Source organism: Drosophila persimilis, unplaced genomic scaffold (assembly GCF_003286085.1).
Source record: "Drosophila persimilis strain 14011-0111.01,24,50 unplaced genomic scaffold, DperRS2 tig00000191-arrow-pilon, whole genome shotgun sequence".
NCBI lineage: Eukaryota > Metazoa > Arthropoda > Insecta > Diptera > Drosophilidae > Drosophila > Drosophila persimilis.
The window spans coordinates 14,106,968-14,129,030 of NW_020825298.1; the positions used below are offsets into that span (position 1 = coordinate 14,106,968).

A 22,063-nucleotide genomic window follows, 5' to 3' on the forward strand; every position below is an offset into this window, starting at 1 on the left:
AAATTGTGGAAATCACCGAGGGGGCGGTGATGGCTGGTCGAACAGCTCGCTTCAAATCGGTTAAGGCTCTCTTTTTCGCTCTCTTTGAATCGAGTATTAATCGGTGTAAACAATAAGTCTCATTTCATTGCGGCAACATTCATTTTGTATGGGCCAGACTCATGTGGTGAGAAAATGCAACTGAGAACATGCAAATGTTGATCAGCAACAAGCAATATCGTAGCTTTTTTAAGTTCAGAGAAAAGATGGCATGGATCTACAAGAAGAATTTACAATCAGGCATATTTTCCGCCATTTACCTCAAGTTGTTTAAACTGTTTAAATAGAGGGGGCTGAAGTGGGTTAAGTACGTTTTTTTCGGTATATTTTTCAAATGGAACAGTATATTTTGATATATTTCTGAGGGTCTGACGATATATTTTATCACTCAATGCGCGGCGGTCACTCTGCACAACACTAACAACACTAGCAAAATGTACAAAAATCAATTGCAAAATTAAGGAAAACAGGGCACAGAACAATGAGAAAATGTGCAATAAAAGTAAGTGAAAAAATAAACAGAAAAGTGCGAAAAGTACGTTTGAAAATTTGTAAGTGATCTGCCGAATCAGCAGCGCCAGTGCTCCGTTGGTCAGAAAGAGTCAGAGAGGTCGAAAGAGAGATAGTTGCTGCGTGAGAGAGGAAGAAAAATCAATAAAAATTGTCGTAGCAGCGCGATTGAGACGAGCAAAACAAATGAGCGGTTAACGAATGTGCGTGTAATGGGGGACAGAACCTAAAAGCTGCCCCGTTAGGTGGCCCAAATGTGATGGCAAAAACGGTGAAAAATGGAGTGAGTGAGAGGATGAAAAGAGATACGAGACGATACGATAAAATGTAAAGTGGAGTGGAATATTGCGAGTAAACAAACAAGTGCGCAATAAGTACATAAAACAGTTGTGTGCGTTGGTGGGAGGGGGCTGAGCGTTTTCTTCACTCTCTCTATAAATATATATGCAAATTTATATATGTTGTTTGTGTATCTACATGTGCAGTCAAAGTCAATAAGTACGCGGTCGTAACGTCTGGCATTGTCGTCGTAGTCGTCGCCCCCACACTCCCAATATTTCCGGTTTTTACGCCTTTCCCATACGCCTCTGCAGCGGCAGGGGTCGCCACGTTCATTCACATTTACGGAACATGAGAACGTACGAGTACGAATGAAAAATTTTCGTAAAAGATAACAAAACCGAACCTATTGATACCCTTTCAGAGACATTGATTGTATATATATAACAGGGATCGGCGTGCATATTCTCACATGCTTATAGTGCGTTTGTGTGCAGAAGACAGCAGGAAAAACGGAACAATGCATTGGTTCCAACCACTGTACGTGAGCGGCAGTGCAACAGCAGAAAACTCTCATATGCACTGCCGGCCCCTGCTTTATAATACAGTAATTTCACTCAACGATGGAGAAATGCATAAATATCTGACTTAAACCATTGCCTGATAAAATGTGTAATTTACTAGCATCAAACAAAGAACTGATCGAAATTGTAAATAATTCAATCTGCGTTTCTTCTGTGCTCATAAAAATCCGATTACCTCCTTAAAAAAGGGTACATAAAATGCTAAAAAGTCTATCTTCCAAATACATACACAATGATACAATTTTAACGGAATGCAGTGCATGATTCACCTGCGAATGCGGCTCCGCGGGTCCGCCGCTAATTGAAACGAAGGGTGGGGTGGTGTGTGTGCGGCGCAAACGAAACGAAAAGCGAAAAGAAACTCAAAATACATATCAATAGAATCGCACCCCAGCAAATAATAAAGTTAATTCCATTGTGCCGTCCCGATGATGTGATTTCTAAACCACTTGAAAGCAATTCCTACTGCGATTACATATACAATAATGAAGTGAAGTGTTGGGGCATACAAAACCCCCATCTAATTGGGGACTGTGTGTGTTGGGGGGAGTATGGTGGTATCTGTGTGTGTGTTCGAAGAACATATGCTGTATTTATAAACATATTGTGCATGAAGTGTGACAATATGGAAAATAAACAAAAAAAAAACCATAGGAGGCAGTGGGTTTTGCCAGTTATCGGTTGATATTTACAGCTGTGGGATACATGGGAGATAGTTACAGGTGCTTGAGGATTATGGAATACCAGTATTTATTAGATTTTGAAATGGAGATTAAACTCTGAGTTCCCTGAAATATCTATATAAAACTCTTACTAGAAAAGAAATCTTTGCAATTGCAATCCCAAAAAGCTATACACTTTAGTAAAGGCTATTAAAATCTTAAATAATACGTGTCTCGTGTCATGCAGCAACGCCCCTCTGTCGGTTTCTGCCTGGTGTACGCACGTACCAAGCTTCGGCATTGTGTAACGTCAGTCTCCTAGTATAAGTGATATTGTATTGATATTCTTATAACTCTGAGATTTCTTGATAATTTAGTATTCTACAACTGTTATGAGAAATAAATTTCTATCTAGAGGTGCGATGATATCATATTTAAGGTTTGAGTGCAATCGTTTAGTTTGAAAACTCTTATTTATTGAGAACAATTGTGCGTGTGTGGCTGCTATCTTGGTAATATAACAATAGCCATAGGTAAATATTTAGAATAAAGTAACATTGATAAAGTTATCACTGTATTAAACAAATAGACCTCTACTCATTGAACTCTTATAGACGTCTGGCCAGGATTGAGTTGGTATGTTGTATCTATATTTAACCTCCTGATGCAGCTGATATGTTCGAGCTCCTCAGAGAGCTATAGATAGTCGATAGATACTGCAGAGGTATACCAGAGTGTTTTCGCCTTGAGGCAGTGCAAAATTGTTAAATATACCTCCGAAATTCACACTTAAGATTCACATCTGGCGGATACTATACTCGTATATATACACATCTCTTTGTTGAAGTTCTTTACTGATTAATTATCACTCTTTCTCATATCTGTTCACAGTTTAAATACATTTGGCAATAGAAATACCCAAAGATGAATGTAATGCGAAAGCTGCGCGGCGCTGCCACTGGAGGCAACAGCAGCAGCGGCAGCAACTCCACAAGTAATGGCAGCAGACCCCCCGCTGACTCGAGCCAAACCCCAGCCAATGGACGGGCTGCTGGCGAGGAAGCCCTGGTGGATGCCCGCATCCAAATGAGTCTGGGAACCCTCAAGAAACTCTTCAATGAGTACACCCATCCCCGAGAGCCGCTTAGCGAACAGGAACGCGATGAGAAGCTCTACCAAATGCTGCCACTATTCTGCAAGGTTAGTTTCTGGTATTTTTAGAGAAAGAAGAACCTTTTTAAAGACGATACTTTTTGTTACAGGTGTTCAGCAGCTGTCCGGCGAATGAAATGAGCGAAAAGTTTTGGGATGTGGTGGCCTTCTGCCAGCAGGTGTCACGTCTCATGGTCAGCGAGATACGCAAGCGGGCATCCAACCAGAGCACCGAGGCTGCCTCCATAGCCATTGTCAAGTTTCTGGAGGTGGAGACAACGGAGGAGACAAGCAGCGGATGGATGCTGTTGGCCACCCTGAATCTGTTGGCCAATGGAGATGTCTCTTTGATACAGGTAGAGGAAAAGGAAGCAGTTTCTAGTAGAGGAAATAGAATAGATATCGATTGGAAGAGAGAAGCAATAATACAGCATCGAATAGATAGAAGATATTGATAGATAGATGGGAAGATATATAAAGATATATAGACCCATATCCAAACATCCATAAATTGGGTATTGTTAAGGATATATCTCTTTATAATTCAGCTAAAGAGAACTAATTTATATATAATTTAAATTTAATTGCATTTTGAATGCTGAAATCTCCAGCCTCCCTGTGATTCTGTCTTTGACTTTACTCTTCCTTGGTTTCTTCGTGAAAAGTTAGTTTCTTGCGATCCTTAGAGGAGTCGTCTGTTGGTTCCTCAGGAGAAATCTCCTGTTCTTCTTGTAAATTATCTTCTTTAGTTTGCTCTGACTGGATAGTTACAGGCTCTGAAACACTCTTCGTGGGGGTTTCTTCCTTCTTTTTCTGCTTTACTTTCTTTTTCTTCTTTAATCCTACCGGTGGGGATTTTTTCTTGAATGTATCCCTCGCTTCAAAGGACTTTTTTTCCTTCTGGCTTATCCTTCAATGGTGCCATTTCTTCATCCTTTAAGCCATCAATCTCTTGAGTTCCTTCGCTTGTCACAGGACTATCTTCCTTTAAAGTTGACTCCTCTAAATCTGAATCTACAGCTGATCTTTCGCTCGATAGTGGATCACTTGTGCTTCTTATATCCCCCACCATGGTTTCCTGACTGTCAACATCCTTCAGCGTAGATTCATCCGTCGTTTTGATCGGTTCATTTGGAGTACTCCAGTCCTCGATCTTTGCCCAAAGGCTAGAGGAATCGCTTGAGCCACGCCATGTCCAGGAGTCCCTGTGGCGTGTGCGTCCCTCTCCATCTTCCATGGAAACTGAAGACTCGTAGAGATCCATCGACTCCTCACTTGTGGTGATTGTGGGCGTCTCCAAGAAACTCTCTTCGCTCTCGACGGCATGCACGCGGAAAAGGACATTCCGTATGCCAATCAACAGATTAAAAACCTTCTCCATAAATGTGGGTCCTTCTTCATCGACGCCTGTATCCTTGAAACGCAGTGGCTGGGAATGCGCCAGACGATCATAGAACTTGCAGCGGCGACACAGAAAATCATCGACTGGCTTCGAGAGCACAAACAGATCGGTGGAACGTTCTGCCAGCACATCTGGGAAGCCTTCACGCAGTTCTCCTGTGGCTTGACGCCGCCATGCCCCGGGCTCCATGCGCATCAGCAGATCGAGCAGCAGGAACATGTGCATCAGATACATAGTGCCCGTAATCAACGCCCCAATGCTCTGTCTCTTGCAGCGCGCAAAATGCGGATGCTCCAGATACTGCCACGTGGAATTCATGGCCGACAAATGCTTATCCTGCCTGGCACTCCTCATGACCAGCAGGCCACAGGAATAGTGCAAGCCCATGGCACTGGCGGCGAGCAGTAGCTCTGATGACAGTATCGAGCTCTTTTTCAGCAGCAGTCGGAAGGCACCCAAGGCGGCCAGGAGAGTGTAGGAGCCAAAGGTCGCGCAGTAAAGAATGATGTGGGGTATGGGCTCGGGCCAGTACATAGAGCCCTCAACATGAAAGCCCATGCAGATGCTGCCTAAAAATACTTCTATCAGCTTAAAGAACACCCAAACTTGATTCATTTTGGAGAGATTTTGATAGGAAAACTATGTTTAAAGTTTGTAGTGCACGACTCTAATGGGAATTCAATGAAATTTAATGAAAACAAAGATACTGTGAGCCATTCCAGAAAATTTAACGAAGAGAAGAAGAGTGTAAGCGTTTCTTAGTCGATTTCTGTTCTTAAGTGAGTGTGGAAACATGATGTAACGACGGTTTCATTCATTGCTGTAGATGGAAGAGTATCTCAAGTCAAAACTCTATTTTTTCCCCATATCGAACCTTTCATATATTCCCTTCTCCATCTTCTTGCAGGTGATGACAGCCGCTTCGGTACCCTCAACGCTGGTCAAGTGCCTGTACCTCTTCTTCGATCTACCCATTGTGGAGGACGATGAGCCCGCAGAAGATGGTTCGGCCATCAGTGATTTCAATGCCCACGAAAGACGCACCCTACTGCAGAAGGTCTTTGTGCAGCTGCTGGTGAAACTCTGTTCGTATCCCTATCCCGCCGAAGAACTAGCAAGAATGGATGATCTAACGCTGCTGTTTTCGGCCATCACATCGCCCTGCCCCTGCCACAATATTGTGTGGCGTAAGAACGCCGCCGAAATACTGACAACCATATCGAGGCATGGTCTAACAGATGCGGTTGTTAGCTATATACATTGTATGTACAGATAATACTCATTCATAAGGGAGCTTTAATACCAGTTTCCTCTTTCTTGTAGCCAAAGGTTGCATGGCCTTGTGTGTGGATAATATGCAACGTTTGACATTTGGCAATCCTTTGGAAATTGTGGAAATGTTTGTCACCGTCTTCTGTTTCCTCAAGGACTCTAGTCAAGTATCACAGATACTAATGGATGATTTTCGGGCCTCGCAGGGCTACGTTTTTCTCAGTGATTTTTTGTTAAAGTGAGTACAAGATTTACCTTTAACCTTTAACCTTTATCTCCTGTAACTCCTCTTTAATCCTCCTCTTTCAGATTCGACAACAATCGCAGTCAATCGTTGGAAATCCAAGCAGCTATACGAAACCTGGTACTCATGATCTCTTCCCTGTGCATGTGCGGCTTTTACGAGCTTCGTCCCCCAGCAGCACAATTCAATACCGCCTTCAAGCTGCAGAACTTCCAACTGCCACAATCCACCTCCCGTGAGACGTGCGTGAGGAATGTGTATGCCTTTCAGGTGCTTCAAAATGTCTTTCTCAAATCCACAACACCTGCTCTCTGCTGCACCATTTTGGATGCCATATCGAGGGTGTATCATTCGGAGAATGCCAATTACTTTATACTGGAACCGGAGCACACTTTGAGCAATTTTGCGGATCGGATACACCAAAAGAGTCCGCAGATCCAGGAGAAGTTCTTCGATTTGCTGGAATTCATTGTCTTTCAGTTGAATTTTGTGCCCTGCAAGGAGTTGATCAGCCTTTCGCTGCTCCTCAAGCACAATCAGTCGACGTCCTGCAGTATTCTGTGTCTCAAAACCCTCCTGAATATCCTAAGGCACAATGCAGTTTTCAAGGATGTCTATCGGGAGGTTGGGATACTGGAAATCCTTGTGAACTGCCTCACACGCTATGCGGGACACGTGCAGGACATCACCAAGGGCGAGGAGTCGCTGGTAGTGGAGCTGTCAGCGGATCAGGAAGAGGATCTGTCGGACACTCTGGGCAAACATGTCCTGGAGGCCCTGACCATGCTTCTGGGGGGCGGAGCCAGCAATAATGCTCAAATCTTTCGAGAATATGGCGGCGCCAAATGCACTCACGAGTTGGTGAAATTCAAGCACTGCCGCCCGCAGGCGCTGGGGATCATTCGTGAGCTGATACTCTCCGCAGGAGGCGACGATGATATGCTGTATATCCTCTCGCTGATGCACAGCATCAGTCCGCATCAGGTGGAGTTCAAGATACAGATACTCAACATGCTGCTGGGCTGCCTCAAGGATTCGCATCGCACGCGGACTGTCTTCCGCAAAGTGGGTGGCTTTGTGTATCTCACGAGCGTTTTTGTTTCCCTCGATGGGAGCATGGCGCAGCCCCAGCCGGGCATACCCCAACAGGATCTCATACTCTTGCTGCAAATTGTCTGCCAAACGCTGGCCACTGCCATGAGGTTTGAGCCGGCGAATGCCAAGTTCTTCCATCAGGAAATAAGCAGCAGTTCGCTGTGCGACACTTTAAGGCTGCTGGGCTGCTTCGGGGGCGCCTCCACGCTGCAGGATTTCAATGGCGGCAGCAGCTACGAGCCACAGCAGACGCTGATCAAGTATTATCATGAGATATTCAGTGGGGATATCCTGAGTGTTAGGTAAGGAGACCTCAGCCTTAAAGAGAGCCAATTCTAATCTATATTTCCCTTGCAGTTTCTCTGAGGATGTGCCCTATCCCTTGTCCTATGTGTGCATTGTCTTTCGCCTGCTCTACAGCATTGCTTTGGATAACTTTGAGGCACCCAATTTGAGTGGCATCATCACGTTGTTCAGCGACCCCCCGGCCCATTCGCGTTCCCCCAGCAAGGAGCTGGCCCCGCCTGTACATCCCAGCCAACTGAATCTCACACAGCCCATGCCAGAGCCCAGGATTGTGCATCCCGGAGTGGTCTTGTGTATGCTACAACTCCTGCCCGCTGTGCAGCTGGAGGTGGCGCCTCTGGAGGCCGTACAGCTGCAAGTCTACTTGAGTGAAATCATTAAATCCCTCGTGAGGAACGAAAGGAATCAGCAGATCATGTGCGATAATGGTTTGGCCGAGAAGCTGTTGAAGCTCACAAGGAGAGCCCTGGCTGAGGAGCAGCATCCTCTGCACGTGCCCATGCAGTACATTCTTGAACGTTTGGCCGCTCAGGCGCTGCAGCCCACCGAACTGCGACAGTTTCTGCGCCTTGGGGAACCCCTCTCCTGTGCGGACATTGATCTCCAGCAGCCGTACCGCCTCGGGGGACCCGTGCCCCTCACGCGCATAAAGACACTGGTGTCCATGACGACCCCGCGGGATTTCCGTGCCCATGGCTCGAGCACTCTGCCACCCTTCGTGGAGCTGGACATGTCTGCCGAGGGCTTTGGCTGCCTTTATCTGCCATCACTGGCTCCCCAGGCGACAGCCACAGCTGGAGGCACCATCGACGCGAATACCATTGGCGGGATTGGCGCTGGGGATCGCATTTTTCCACCGCAAACGGGTCTCACGTATTCCACGTGGTTTTGTGTGGAAAAGTTCTCGGATCCCAAGACGGATCCCCATTGTGTGAGGCTTCTCACCTTAGTGCGCACCATCCACAATCCTCGAGAGGAGAATCTGGCTTGTCTTTCCATTCTTTTGTCCGCCAGGGACAAGGCCATTGTGGTGTCCACCCAAGAGACACTGGTCACACCCAGAAAAAGTAAGTTTTCCTTCATACCATCATGGATGCCTTCTACAATCTGATCCTTTCTAGGCATTGGCGATTGGGAGCCAGAGGGATCTGATGATGGCATTGCACGCATTTGGTGCCCCGATCTCCTGCACGAGGGCCAGTGGCATAATCTCGTTGTGGTGCTCAACCGCGCGGTGCTAAAGAACTCCAGTCTGTCGCTGTATCTCGACGGCGTCCCGATGCACACGCAAAAGCTCCACTACATTGCCCAACATCCGGGGGCCACCACTGCGAATCTGACATCTGCCACGCAGATCTTTGGCTACATAGGAACCCCACCCATTTGGCGAAGGTATTCCCGTCTGTGCTGGAAGCAAGGCGTCTGCCACTTGCTGGAGGATGTCCTGCCGCAACAGACAGTGCAGACTATCTACCAGCTGGGACCACACTACATGGGCTCGCTGCAGGCTCCACAGCTGGGCAAACAGTCCGAGGCAGTGGCTCCTTTGGTGCCCGAAGATCGTGTGCTCTTGGGACTCAATGCCAAGGCCGTGTCCAAGCTGACGCTCGTGAAGATACGCAAGGTCTACAGTCGAGCGGATAATAAGAGCATTGCCAAGCAATTGAATATGAATTCTCATGAGAATGCCACGCCCATCAAGTAAGTGGAAAACCGCAGGATAATCCTTTCCCAGAGCTACAGTTCTCTTCCTATTAGGATCCTTCATAATTCTGCGGGACATTTGGCTGGCGCTGGTCGCTCTCTGGGCGGCGTGGTCGTCGGTTACCTCGGCGTGCGCGTCTTCAGTCCACATCCTGTCTCTGCCATGATTGACACTGTGGGGGGATGCAATGTCCTGCTCGGAATCATAGCCATGGCCCAGGATGTGGAGTCGTTGTACGCGGGCGTCAAGGCCCTGACCTGTGTGGTGCGCAGCAATCGTGCCGCTCAAGCGGAAATGGATCGCAAGAGATGCTATCAGACCTTGGGGATGTTCTTCAAGAAGAAGAAACATCTCCTAAACAGTCACATTCTCCATCTAACGTTTGGCCTAGTGGGTACCGTCAACAGTGGCCAGGATATGTCTGCCATTCCGAATGTGACGGCATTCCAGGATCTGCTGTGCGACCTGGAGATCTGGCATAATGCACCCAACGGCCTGCTGCGCTCTCTCCTGGAGCACTTGCTGGAACTAGTGGTAGAATCCAATGAAAAAAAGCAAAATGTTAAGATCATGAGGGATCTCCAGTTGCTGGTGAAGCTCCTGCACATCATCACGCACATTCAGGATCATTCGACGCGTGAGATCCTGTTCAATCTCCTGGAAACTCTCCTCGGAGGCCAGCCCCGACACACGGATCTCCTGCTCTACGGACAGTATGTGGCCGCCAAGCTGCCACGCGCTCAAGATGGCGCCCTCGAACGGGCGGTGCTCCTGCCCAGCATCAAGAACTTGGGCGAAGATCCCGATGGCGGTGTGGCACAGAATATTTACCTCCGGAATCGCTGTCTTTCGCTGCTCCATGGCCTGTTGTTTACCCCCCGAAGCACAGTGAACTATGTGATCTGCGATGACATCTCCAAGACCCTGGGAATGGATTGGTTGCTGCTGTTCATGCAGCCGCATGTCCACTTCACGACTGTGATCATAGCCGTGCGCATACTCGTTGTGGTCTGTGCAAATGAGAGCTTTCTCGTGCGGTTTCGCGATGCCACCCACAATGGGGGCTATCTGCGCTTCACGGAAATGGTTTCCCAGCGCAAAATGATGGGTTTGGGTGCCCAGCAGCTGAATCAACGGCCCAGCAATGGCACGGGCACAGTCATCGTGGCCACGCCACAGAATACCATTCAACATTTGCCCACCCAAATAGCAGGAGAAGTCCGTCCGGCGGCTTTGAATATACCAGGTGCGCCCAGAGAGTTCTTTTGTCTATGAAACTTCATTAAAAATCTCATTATTTTAGGTTTCCAATTGCTTGAATGGCTCATGCAGCATCATCTGGATGTGCCAGAGCTCTATTTTCTGGTCACTGCTCTGATCATGGGACAGCCTGTAAAGGTGTTGGCCACGGAACACACAAAATTCGACTTGGATCGCGTGTGGTCGTTCCTTTGGGGCGCCCCAGTGGCTGCCAGCACACAGCTCCCAAAGCTCAGTGTGTGCCCTGAAGGCGTATGCGTGCTCCTGGCCATGGTCCGGGCAATAGTCCACGGCGGAGAGTGTGCCACATGGCTGCACAGCCACCCGGAGACCATCATCCAGCTGCTGTTTAGTCTGTACCAGAATCTCAGTGATTTTACGCCCGTGATGATGGCAGGAGATGTCGTCACATCCCTAGTGGCAGTGCTCTTCCCTCAAGTCTCCCGAGCCGCGGATTCGGAGCCAAATAGTGGTGCCTCCACGCCCACAGATGGCACTGGCAGCAGTTTCGTCCTGCCACCGCCCGAAACGTTGCATGCAGCAGCTGTTCAGCCAAAGATCACATCCCATCCTGTGTGCAAATGCATCATTGATTTCCTTCGCGTGATTGTCGTGGATTCGTTGGGTCTCAATATGCATGGAAAGGCCACACCCGTGATAGATCTCGTGCTTGATGCCGCCCCAGACACCGCAGATATGGCGCTGCAGGTGCAATACCAAACGCTGATTATCATTGCCTTGATGGATCATCTTTTGGCAGCGGATGTCCTCGTGGGCGAGCAGGCGGCACTGCCCCTGGTGCCCATACTCCAGAGCCAGATGCAGCACATTGCGCCGAATGTCTTCTATTTGACGGCACGGATTGTGGATAAACTGTGGCAGGGCTGTCTGGCGAGGAATCCTCATGATATCTTTGATTTCGTCATCAAATTGATAGCCCAGGCGAAGCGCAGATCCTCTTCGTTGTCCCTAGAGCACCTGCATCACTCGTTGAATCGGAGTATTCTGTTTCTTCTCTCCCGTCCCACCGATGATTCCCGTGCGGATCAGATGAGCGTCTTGGAGGCCCTGCACAAGATCATCCAACACCGCCTCCTGATCTTTGGTGCTGGAAATCACGAACTGGAGTTCATTGGCTGCTTGACCTACTGCCTCCTGCAGCTGACGGCGGATATGAAGATCATTCTGGAGCCATCGACGAGCAGGAACACCACATGGCATGTGAATCCCCAAACGGAGACCGTGGAACCCAAAGATGAGGATCTGAACCAACTTCAAGGTCGCAATCTCGTTGTGGGCGCCGCCTTTCGTGTCTGGGAGGAGCTGTACGTCTGCAAGAAGCCCGCCATCGAAGAGGTTTTCAAGATCTCCCTGACGCCCCCTCCCGCCAACTCGAAGGCCCCCGACATGCAGACCACACGCGAACAGGTCATGGAGCTGGCCTCCAAACTGTGGTTCAACTATGTGGAAGCGGAACGCAAGGCTTCCTATCGCGTGCCCTGGGAGCTGCACAATCAAATCCAGTCAAAGATCCAGAAGGTCACCGGTGGTCTGACGCGCCTCGCCAGCCGCACAAAGGTCAAAAAAGACGAGCTAGTGCGCACAAAGTCGAATATGAGTCGCGAGGCAGCCTACGAATCCACAGGGATCCATGTGCAGTTGATCAAGGATCTGCTGGACCTGCGCTCGAAGCAGTACCAGCAGATGCTGCAGCACACCCAACGGTATGTCTACCAGGATTGGGTGCACTCGGAGACGGAGCTCACGAGGGAGCGTGGCCTGTGGGGTCCCGCCGGGACCTGTACCCTCGACAAATGGATAATGGACACCACCGAAGGACCCCACCGCATGCGAAAGAAAACCATGAGGAATGATGTCTTCTATCTGCACTATCCCTATCGCCCAGAGCTGGAACTGGCCGACAATCGTCAGCTCAAATACAAAGTGGCCTCCAGCTTTGACAGCAAAACGTATTTCCAGCACGGACAGCAGCAGCCACGCATTCTAGCCGAGGCAGAGCACACCTCCATGCAGCAGCAGGCATCACTGGAGTCGGTGCATGCTGCACCGCATCGCCTGGAGGCCAGCAGTTCCACCTCAACGCCGCCACCTCCTGTCTCTCCCAAGCTAATGGGAGTCCATGGATCGGCTCCTTACCCTCAAGAATCGATTGATGGCACTGCCCCGGAGGATGATGAAGAGGAGGAGGACACTTCCATGACCAGCGACAACGAAACGTTCCTGCGGCTACTCGAAGAACAGGAGAAGATTAGCTTTATGTTTCGCTGTGCCAGGATTCAGGGTTTGGACACCTTCGAGGGTCTGCTGCTGTTTGGCAAGGAGCACTGCTATATTGTTGACGGTTTCACTTTGCTCAAGAATCGAGAGATACGCGACATTGACACGTTGCCTACGGGGGCCTATGAGCCCATTATTCCCAATTCTGGCGGCACCACCTCCACCACATCGCGTGCTGTAAGCCAGAAACTGCGACAATGCTCTAAGTTTGCCTACGAGGAGATACGAGAAGTGCACAAGCGGCGGTACCTCCTGCAACCCATTGCCCTGGAGATCTTTTCCGAAGACGGACGCAATTACCTCCTGAGTTTCCCCCGAAAGGTCAGGAATAAAGTGAACCAAAGATTCCTGGCCCTGGCCACGGCCCTGAATGACAATGCGCAACAATCGGTGGCTGGACAGAAGCGCACGGCCAGTGTGGAGCAAACCTCAGGGATCTTCAGTGGCCTGATAGGCGAAACATCCGTGACCCAACGCTGGGTGCGCGGGGAGATCTCCAATTTCCAATATCTTATGCATTTGAACACCCTGGCGGGCAGGAGCTACAACGATCTGATGCAGTATCCCGTATTTCCCTGGATCCTCGCCGACTACGACTCGGAGGAACTGGATCTCACTTCGGCCAAGACATTCCGTGATTTCTCGCGACCCATGGGCGCTCAGGCAGACGAGCGCTTGGAGCAGTTCCAAAAGCGCTTCAAGGAGTGGGACGATCCACATGGGGAGACCCCGCCCTACCATTATGGCACCCACTATTCCTCAGCGATGATTGTTTGCTCGTATCTGGTGCGCTTGGAGCCGTTTGCCCAACCATTCCTGAAGCTCCAAGGCGGACATTTCGATCTGGCGGATCGCATGTTCCACAGCATAAAGGAGGCTTGGCTGTCGGCCTCCAAACTGAATATGGCGGATGTTAAAGAACTCATTCCAGAGTTCTTTTATCTGCCAGAGTTCCTGAGCAACTTTAACAACTTTGACTTGGGCACTAAGCAGAATGGAGAGACTTTAAATCATGTCATTTTGCCACCATGGGCCAAGCAGGATCCACGGGAGTTTATACGCCTGCACAGGAGTGCCTTGGAGTGTGATTATGTCAGCCAACACTTGCATTTGGTAAGAAAATCTAAAGATATCCTATAGTCAAAGATTCAAACTAACTTTTTGTGTATCCTTGCAGTGGATTGACTTGATTTTTGGCTGCAAACAGCAGGGTCCCTCTGCGGTAGATGCCGTAAACGTCTTTCATCATCTGTTTTACGAAGGAAATGTGGATATATACAAGTATTTAAGACCTTCCCCTACAAGAAAACACCTTCTGAAACCCTTTTATCCTCTCTTCCAGCATCGATGATCCCTTGAAAAAGAACGCCACCATTGGATTCATTAATAACTTTGGACAAATCCCCAAGCAACTGTTCAAAAAGGCCCATCCTGCCAAGAAAATGGGCAGCTCTCGGCACTCGGCCCTGATTGATCCCACAGCCTTGATTCAGGGCAATAGCACAGTCCTTCAAACGGATCGTTTGTTCTTCCACAATCTGGATAATCTAAAGCCAAGTCTGCAGCCCATCAAGGAGCTCAAGGGTCCGGTGGGACAGATCCTGCAGCCCGACAAGACCGTGTTTGCTGTGGAGCAAAATAAAGTGATGATGCCGCCATCGTACACGAAATATATAGCCTGGGGCTTTGCCGATCACTCGCTGCGCGTGGGACTCTACGACACGGATCGGGCATCGTTTGTATCGGAGGCAGCCGCACAGAACTCTGGGGAGATCCTCACCTGCGCGTGTCCCAATGCCAAGATGATTGTCACCGCTGGCACTAGTTCTGTTGTGACCATCTGGAAATTCGATGCGAATCGTAAGAGTCTCAGTGTGAAGCATTCGCTGCATGGCCACACGGATGCGGTGACATGTCTGGCCGCCAGTGCGGCCTACAATGTGATTGTCTCTGGCTCTAGAGATGGCACCGCCATCGTTTGGGACATGTCCAGGTTCACTTTTGTGCGGCAGTTGCGTGGTCATGCCGGTGTTGTGGCTGCCGTTTCGATCAATGAACTGACGGGCGACATTGCCACATGCTCTGCCACTTGGTTGCATGTTTGGTCCATCAATGGTGATGCCTTGGCCATGGTCAATACCTGTGTGGGCAGTGCGGATCGCATGCAGCAGATTCTGTGTGTGGCATTCTCCCAAATCAGGGAATGGGATCAACAGAATGTCGTGATGACTGGCTCTACCGATGGTGTTGTGAGGGTGAGTGCTCAACGGAAAGGCTAATGCAACTTTTCAGCATCTTTTCCTCGTTCTAGATGTGGTCCCTGGAGCACACTCAGGTCCCCATTGACCGCAAACTCAAACGTGGGGTGGAGGTCTCCTCCCAGGACAAACCCGACACTGCTTCTGCGGAGAAAATGAACATTTTCAAGCAAATTAAAAGCCTCTCACAGCCAGAAGAAGAAGCAGGTACGAATTTCGTTACACTGGGAGCTACTGGCAAAATTATTTATATTAATATAATTATAGATATTGTTAAGTCTGCCTCGGAGAGCAGCATTTCGGAGGCCTCAGAGCACAGCAAAGCCGAGTCCCTTAAATTTGAAGAGAGAGCTGAAGAAGAATTACTCAAATCCAAAGAGAAAGCACAGGAAGAATCACCAGTCGAACGCAGAAAAAGTTCCATCACGGGAGCCAAGTCGCTGCATGAAATGAAATCGGCCACTGTAGAAGCCCCCGGCTGTAGCACGGACTTCAAAGGAAATGAAGGTACGAAAGCTATAGAACTGAGGCCATATTTGAAGCTAACCTTAACGCTTTATTTCAACAGAAGATGCCCATGCCATTAGGCCAAGCAAATCAGACACCAGTCTGACAGATGGTTTCGTTTTGATAGACAATGACAGACAAAGAGGCGATCAGGCCTTAAGAAAGGGTAACTATAGATCTTACGATCCTGAGGATGCATCTTATATTTATACATTTTCTGTATGGCAGGCTTCAAATGGCAACGTCAATTAATGTTTCGCTCAAAGTTAACCATGCATACGGCATATGATCGCAAGGATAATGCAGAGCCAGCCAGCATTACAGCCTTGACAGTATCCAAAGATCATAAGATCTTGTATGTTGGTAAGTAAAATATAAAAATAAACCTTTAACATGTATTGACACTGATTTATCTGGTGTTTAGGTGATGCTCGAGGTCGCATATTTTCATGGAGCGTCACGGAACAGCCTGGTCGAGGCGTGGCCGATCATTGGCTCAAGGATGAGGGCGCCGATCAGTGTGTCAAGTGTCATGTGAAGTAGGTTTTGTGTGTTGTAATAAGCATTTATTTATAAATTACCTTTCTTTTCTTCGTAGATTCACTCTGTATGAGCGCAAACATCATTGTCGTAATTGTGGTCAGGTTTTCTGCAATAAATGCAGTCGCTTCGAGTCGGAGATCTCACGTTTGAGGATCATCAAGCCTGTGAGGGTGTGCCAGGCGTGCTTTAGTCAGCTCCGCTCCAATTCGTTGGATAATTAATGTGGAGAAGTGTGCATCCAATTCGTTTGTGGAAACAGAGTCCATTCGAAGCAAAGTGTACCTATACAGGATTTACAAAGATAATTTACTTTATAATATTCAGGCGTATAACAATTTAAAGGACGTTGAAGGGGCATTCATTGATGCTAATTGTAAAAACTTAATTAATTTTATGTTTACAAATATTCTATTTTTTATTTTTAAAATTTTTAATATTTATTATAAATTATTTAATGTTTAAATTTGGTTTCTAAGATGATTTTTTAACCAAATGGAAAAGTTGAGCTAAAAAAAACAAACAACCCAAGGCTGTTATATGATTTTATATTTTATTTATACAAAAAATATAATTTTAAACGAATTTTGTATACATAAAATACACACATGGAAAACGGAGTTGCAATATAATTTATACAACAGAAATTTAGTTATTACAAATATTTATTATACACCGAAAAAAATACGAAGAAAAATACGATAATAAATGTTGCTTATGGACAATTTTTCCTAGTAAAGTAAACGTTCTATAAATATTGTGAGAGACGCACAAGAAAGAGAGAGTCTATTAATGTTACCAGAGAGCTATACGTAGTATTCCCCCGACAGCAGTTAAAGAATATCCAGATCCAAGAATAATCAAAAGACAGAAACCACGATGCACCGCCAGTTATATCAATTACAAAAGAGAGACAGAACTTTAGACACACTTTTTGCTAGCCGAAAGTCATGAGAAATCAGAAGAAGGATCATCGAGGAATCCTTGGAACACGTTTTAGAACACAACACACAAACCTCACGACACGTAAAAGAAAAACCAACTTAAATATATCGTATATTCTATGGAAAGCAAGTAGATTTTTCTTTTAAAATAAAATACGAAAAGAGAATTACTTCTAAAAAAAAATAAAAAAATAAAAAGCAATCTATAAAAATGATGTATGAAATGGAAACATAATTCTAAAAAAGCAATACGACAAAATTGCACTTTAAACAAAAGTAAAGGTTTAATTTTAGTAAAAAACCGAAAGAAAACAAAGATTATAAAATAAGAATAAATCGTAACATTCGCGTCATGAATTTTCTACATTTCCACTTTTTCTTTTCCAAGCTTCAGATCTCAAAAGTATCGATTTCCATACTCTTGAATTTTCTTATGACTGCAAATCTTTAAACGAACAAAAATAATGTAAATACGAAAGACAAATAATACAGAAAAATAATTCCATACAAATTAGAAACAAAAATACCATACAAATTAGTGAGAAAAAATTAGTTAAATAAATTAGTAGTGGAGGTAGAAAGAGAAAAAAAAAAGAAAAACACAAAACAGAAGCAGACAAAATTCGGTATTTTGTAGAGGATCTACATGTTGCATTGATAATAATTTACAAATATTACGAGTATATATGTAAATGTGAATGTATTTCAATTATATCGAATATACCTCCCCCTCCCCCTTCAAACCACTTCTACGAATCCTTCCTCTGTTGAAACGAATACCCGCTAAAAACTAACCAAAGACTTGAATCATCAGAACGTACAGAACGAAACTCTACCAAACAAAAATCACATCTCAAACTGAAAACTATTGCATCTAAAAGACTTCAAAATGTTACATTTCAAAGAACACAAAGAGACAAAGAAATATTATATGAAAACAGCATCAATACGAAACAACAAAAGAACCTGTATTAATTAATAAAATATTACAAAATACCAAAAAAAGATAATTATATAAAAGTATATATATATTAATTGTTAGTTTGTGAGATACGCAGATAAATAAACATCTACGAAATATGCGAAAATGGACAAAAATACAAATTAATAAAATGAAAAATGTTAACAAAGCTTGGAGAGTTTTTTAATGGGTATAGAAAGGCTATAATTTACAGATGGTGTATTATAATTGGGCAGAAAACAAAACCTAATAAAGAGTATGAGCTTCTCGTCGTGCGGAAGAATACACTTTATCTATGCACTTTTATATTTTATTAATTTATTTTTTATCAATTACTCTGCATTATAAAACTGTGAGTAGTCCCTGCTTTTCTGGACTATTTTAGAAGTTTTTCGAATCGAACCTAGTCGTTTTCAGATCTATTTATCTTAATTTTAAGTAATTTTTTATTTAAAAAAACTAAATTTAATATTAATACGTAAAAGGAATCAAAGAAGAGTCTCATTGCATTGAAACGATTTAAATGGCTAAAAGTTTTCAAGTTTCAAGTTCCCAGGCCCTGTTTTTAGTGAAAAAAGCGAGAGTTCATACGAAATCCTTCAATAAACTTTTTTCAAATTATTATTATCAAGTCTATAAACATTCGTATGCATGGATATGGTTTTCTTTTTGTGTTTACAGGGTTGAAACGTGTAGTTCAAATTTGAAACGCCGCTGTTTTGCCAGTCGCCTCGCTCTTGCGCCTCGACGGAGTATTTATAGATGTGTGATTTAAATATTTCATTAGTCCTTTGAAAACTGCCCCGCTTGCAGGCTGCAGGGTGAGCAGCTCATGTGGTGGATACGAGAGGATCAGCTGGTCCACGCTGGTCTACCTGATCTTCCCGAGCCACCGCGTCTGCCGGGAAAGCATTTGCCTCCGTAACAGTAGCCACCGTATTGACTTCCTGCCGCCATGCGCTGGCACCTGCCGGAAGAGCAGCTTCCGTTTGAGCAGCTTCCAATAGAGCAGCTTCCGTTGGAGCAGTTTCCGTTGGTGCAGCTTCCAATAGAGCAGCTTCCGTTGGAGCAGCTTCCGTTGGTGCAGCTTCCAATAGAGCAGCTTCCGTTGGTGCAGCTTCCGTTATTGCAATTCCCAGAGGAGCAGTAACCGTAGCCGTTCCCCTTCATTGTCATCTGAGAATAGACGTTGCCATAACCGTTGCCACTGTAGTATCCTTCCATGGCTATTTGTTGGTTCTATTCTACGAAAATCAAACCTTTTCAACATTTAATTTTTTTTCCAAAATATTATTACTCACTTAAAAATATTTCAGATTTTCTCGGCAAAACGGACAAAACAGCGTGTTAAATTTGGAAACTACAACAAATTTCGGAACACTTCCTTCACAGAGATGTTTTCAGGTGAACGTCTAGACAGAGAATGAGCTCCGAGCTACCCAAACATTTCCCAAACAGCCTTGACGGCAAGGAAATTCAAAAGTCATGGCCTCGTTGTTTCGGTAAATGTGTGTGTTTCGAACCAAAAATTCGAACGAAGCACAGGGCATGCGTGAAAATTGTCGAAAAGTGGTGAGTTTTCTGTATAAAAGTAGGCGTGGCCTGGCACTCGAGAGCGAATGCGACGGAGAGATCTGTTGAGGCGGGGGCATAGAAAAAATCCGACTTCTTGATGCCACAAATTTGCCAAACGGGGAAGTAAGGGGGAGATCAGAGCCATGTGTGTGTGGCCCCAAAGAGAGGTGGGAGGGGAAGCTGGTTTCTGGGTGATTTACCACCAAACGCCCGCCGTTGACGTCGACTTCGTCGCTGTGCCTGTGCCTGTGCCAGTAAATGACTTTGCATTCTGACTGGTTAAATATAACCGCAGGACTGTATTACACGGGGAGGATCAGGATCAGAGGGCAGTGAGTGGGTGGGGCCATTATATAACCACGGCAACCAACCCAACCCCTTGTCTGTGATGGTATCGTGTAATGGCCAAGAGTTTGAGCCGCAAAATCCCCATTGCCATAAGCCCGAATTACAAGACTCCACCCTTCAAGACGTCCCCAGAGATCTCTCTTTCATTCTGTATCTGTATCTGAGTGCCTCTTCTTGTATCTGTGCGTGCGTGTGTCTGTGTGCACCTCCTCCCCCGTCAGTATTCAGAATGTCGCAAAAGTCATTTCAATTTAGAGATGGAGAGTCAGTAAATCAACCCCTATAAACATGCCAACGACACCAGCAACAGCAACCCACCAGATACGAATTCAACGACCCACAGACCGCCCAGCCAGTCGCTTGTCGAGGAAACGCCATTGCGAAAATGCCGCTAACACTCACACACACACACAAACAGATATAGGATACACCTACATCTACTTATAGCTTATACTCCCACACATGTGCATATATGTATATTGTTATATATCCATGCCCCAACACACACACACATATGCCATGCCATATCCATTGGGAAAATGCCATGTAGACTGCTCTACGCGGAAGCCTTTGGGTCCTTGGGCTGCTTGAAAGACCTACAATTTTCACTTACTTATAGGAATTATTATCTTTTTAGAAAGGGGGAATGACCGTTTGAAAGAATTTATTTACTTTTTATACCAATCATTTTCCCATTCCCACTAATTTGAAGTCTGTTTTCTTACGTTTTTAACAATCTGCTATATACTTCCGGTATGTATTTATAAGGAGGAGGAATGCTGAAGGTGTACCCACATTAAATCGCTTCAGATTTTCCATGATTCCCTTTCGACCTTGTAAAAACTTATTATTAGATTTTCCTATTTTTAAGAAAAGAAAAGCATATGTATATTCGCGTATTCTAATATTTTTCGGTAGTTCTTTATCCTTTTATCCAGTATCATTCCACATGTGTGGTATTTTTCTGGTATTTTCTAGTATTTTATGATGTTTCCTATGTCCTTTAGGTATTTTCTAGTATTTTCGAATAGATATTCTCCTACATATAGATATATATGTACTTATATGTAGATATGCGTAGATAATCGCGTTTCCTTTATACATTAAATTAATATTCCACTGAGTAGTAAGGACCCACTCATCGACTTATATCGCTTTGTCGCACCCCTTTGCAAATCGTACACCCAAATGACTTGAACGGTTTAATGGACCCTAAACTGTAGCGCTCTTTTTTGCACAGCCAAAGAGAGAGAGAGAGAGAGAGATCCTGACTTTAGAACTAATAATCCGACAGCCTACAAGCAGCGCAGGAGGATGATGGCAGGACCAGCAGAAGGCAGAAGCAGAAGCAGAGAAAAAAAAAACGAATAAAAATCGAGCGAAAGCCAAGGGGGAACACCCTGACTCCAGGAGGAGGATATGCTATGGTATGGTATTTGCCGAGCACAGAATGGCAAGAAGGCGCAAAAGCACAGAGTGCGAGAGAGAGAAGGCAATGGCTGTCAGAGAGAAAGTGAGAGAGAGAGAGAGAGAGATAGCAGAAAACACGACGTCCCAACGATGGGGTTCGTTCCATGGCTAGCTTTTCGTCATTCTTGACATTTTGTGGTGAATTGTCGAAAGCCACAGGATACGATGCGACAGTGTGCGTGGGCCAGGATATTTCCTGTGACTCGTCTGTGTGTGCGTGTCTGTGTGTGTGCGGGTGGGTGGGGATGGTGAAAAAAACAAAAATGGTGGACGGCCAGGAAGCCGGTCCTCATTTGCTGTAATCGCATCAGGGGCCCAGGGGACACAGCAAAAAAGGGCGTTTTCCGGTTGGTTGCCCGAACACAGTCCTCCCTCCTCCTGCTCCCACGCCCCTCTTTCTCTCCCAGGATCTTCGTGTCTATGTGTGTGTGTGTGTGTGTGTGTGTGTCCTGCGTCCAGTCGATGGGGTGGTTGGGTGGGTGGCTTCTCTGCTCGCCCACTCGCAAGGGATGAAATGTAACATTTTGTAGCTTTTCGTAAATTTTCGACTTTCGTTTGGTTCTTCTTTTTTTTCGCCTCCCTTCCATTTGGGTTCTGTTTTTCCTCTGCGCTTTCCGTTTGCCGCTCGCTTTTCCTTTGTTTTTCTCCGTTT

At 45.9% G+C, this 22,063-nt stretch overlaps 3 protein-coding genes across 4 annotated transcripts; 1 reads left to right on the top strand and 2 right to left on the bottom strand.

The window, feature by feature from the left end:
• The first annotated feature begins 488 nt into the window (after positions 1-488).
• Positions 489-16,478, top strand: LOC6588830 (WD repeat and FYVE domain-containing protein 3). Its single transcript, XM_002014226.2, has 18 exons — positions 489-541; positions 2,966-3,274; positions 3,337-3,582; positions 5,536-5,890; positions 5,952-6,138; positions 6,210-7,541; positions 7,597-8,612; positions 8,667-9,246; positions 9,304-10,496; positions 10,554-13,921; positions 13,986-14,089; positions 14,151-15,063; positions 15,120-15,273; positions 15,334-15,573; positions 15,635-15,739; positions 15,802-15,936; positions 15,998-16,112; positions 16,172-16,478. The coding sequence occupies exons 2-18, from the start codon at positions 2,999-3,001 to the stop codon at positions 16,335-16,337; spliced, it is 10,485 nt and encodes a 3,494-aa protein (XP_002014262.2). The 5' UTR covers positions 489-541; positions 2,966-2,998; the 3' UTR covers positions 16,338-16,478.
• On the bottom strand, positions 3,819-5,243 carry LOC6588831. The gene has a single exon (XM_002014227.2). It carries the CDS (start codon positions 5,241-5,243, stop codon positions 4,107-4,109), a length of 1,137 nt encoding a protein of 378 aa, XP_002014263.1. The 3' UTR covers positions 3,819-4,106.
• Positions 16,479-18,616: 2,138 nt separating the features above from the next.
• Positions 18,617-19,400, bottom strand: LOC6588829 (keratin-associated protein 5-3). Of its 2 annotated transcripts, none has more exons than XM_026988775.1 (2): positions 19,320-19,400; positions 18,617-19,262 (listed from the first exon to the last, which is right to left on the bottom strand). In XM_026988775.1, exon 2 carries the CDS (start codon positions 19,240-19,242, stop codon positions 18,871-18,873), a length of 372 nt encoding a protein of 123 aa, XP_026844576.1. In that variant the 5' UTR covers positions 19,243-19,262; positions 19,320-19,400; the 3' UTR covers positions 18,617-18,870. The 2 variants fall into 2 exon arrangements, with proteins under 2 accessions (XP_026844576.1, XP_002014261.1); XM_002014225.2 differs by having other exon boundaries at positions 18,617-19,257; positions 19,320-19,387.
• Positions 19,401-22,063: the final 2,663 nt, after the last annotated feature.

Excerpts from the sequence above, each read along its gene's own strand:
- LOC6588830 (XM_002014226.2), top strand. The coding sequence starts at position 2,999 with ATGAATGTAATGCGAAAGCTGCGCGGCGCTGCCACTGGAGGCAACAGC. Across the intron at positions 3,583-5,535 it reads GAGATGTCTCTTTGATACAG|GTGATGACAGCCGCTTCGGT; the intron begins GTAGAGGAAAAG and ends ATCTTCTTGCAG. Across the intron at positions 15,937-15,997 it reads TCATAAGATCTTGTATGTTG|GTGATGCTCGAGGTCGCATA; the intron begins GTAAGTAAAATA and ends TCTGGTGTTTAG.
- LOC6588831 (XM_002014227.2), bottom strand. The coding sequence starts at position 5,243 with ATGAATCAAGTTTGGGTGTTCTTTAAGCTGATAGAAGTATTTTTAGGC.
- LOC6588829 (XM_026988775.1), bottom strand. The coding sequence starts at position 19,242 with ATGGAAGGATACTACAGTGGCAACGGTTATGGCAACGTCTATTCTCAG.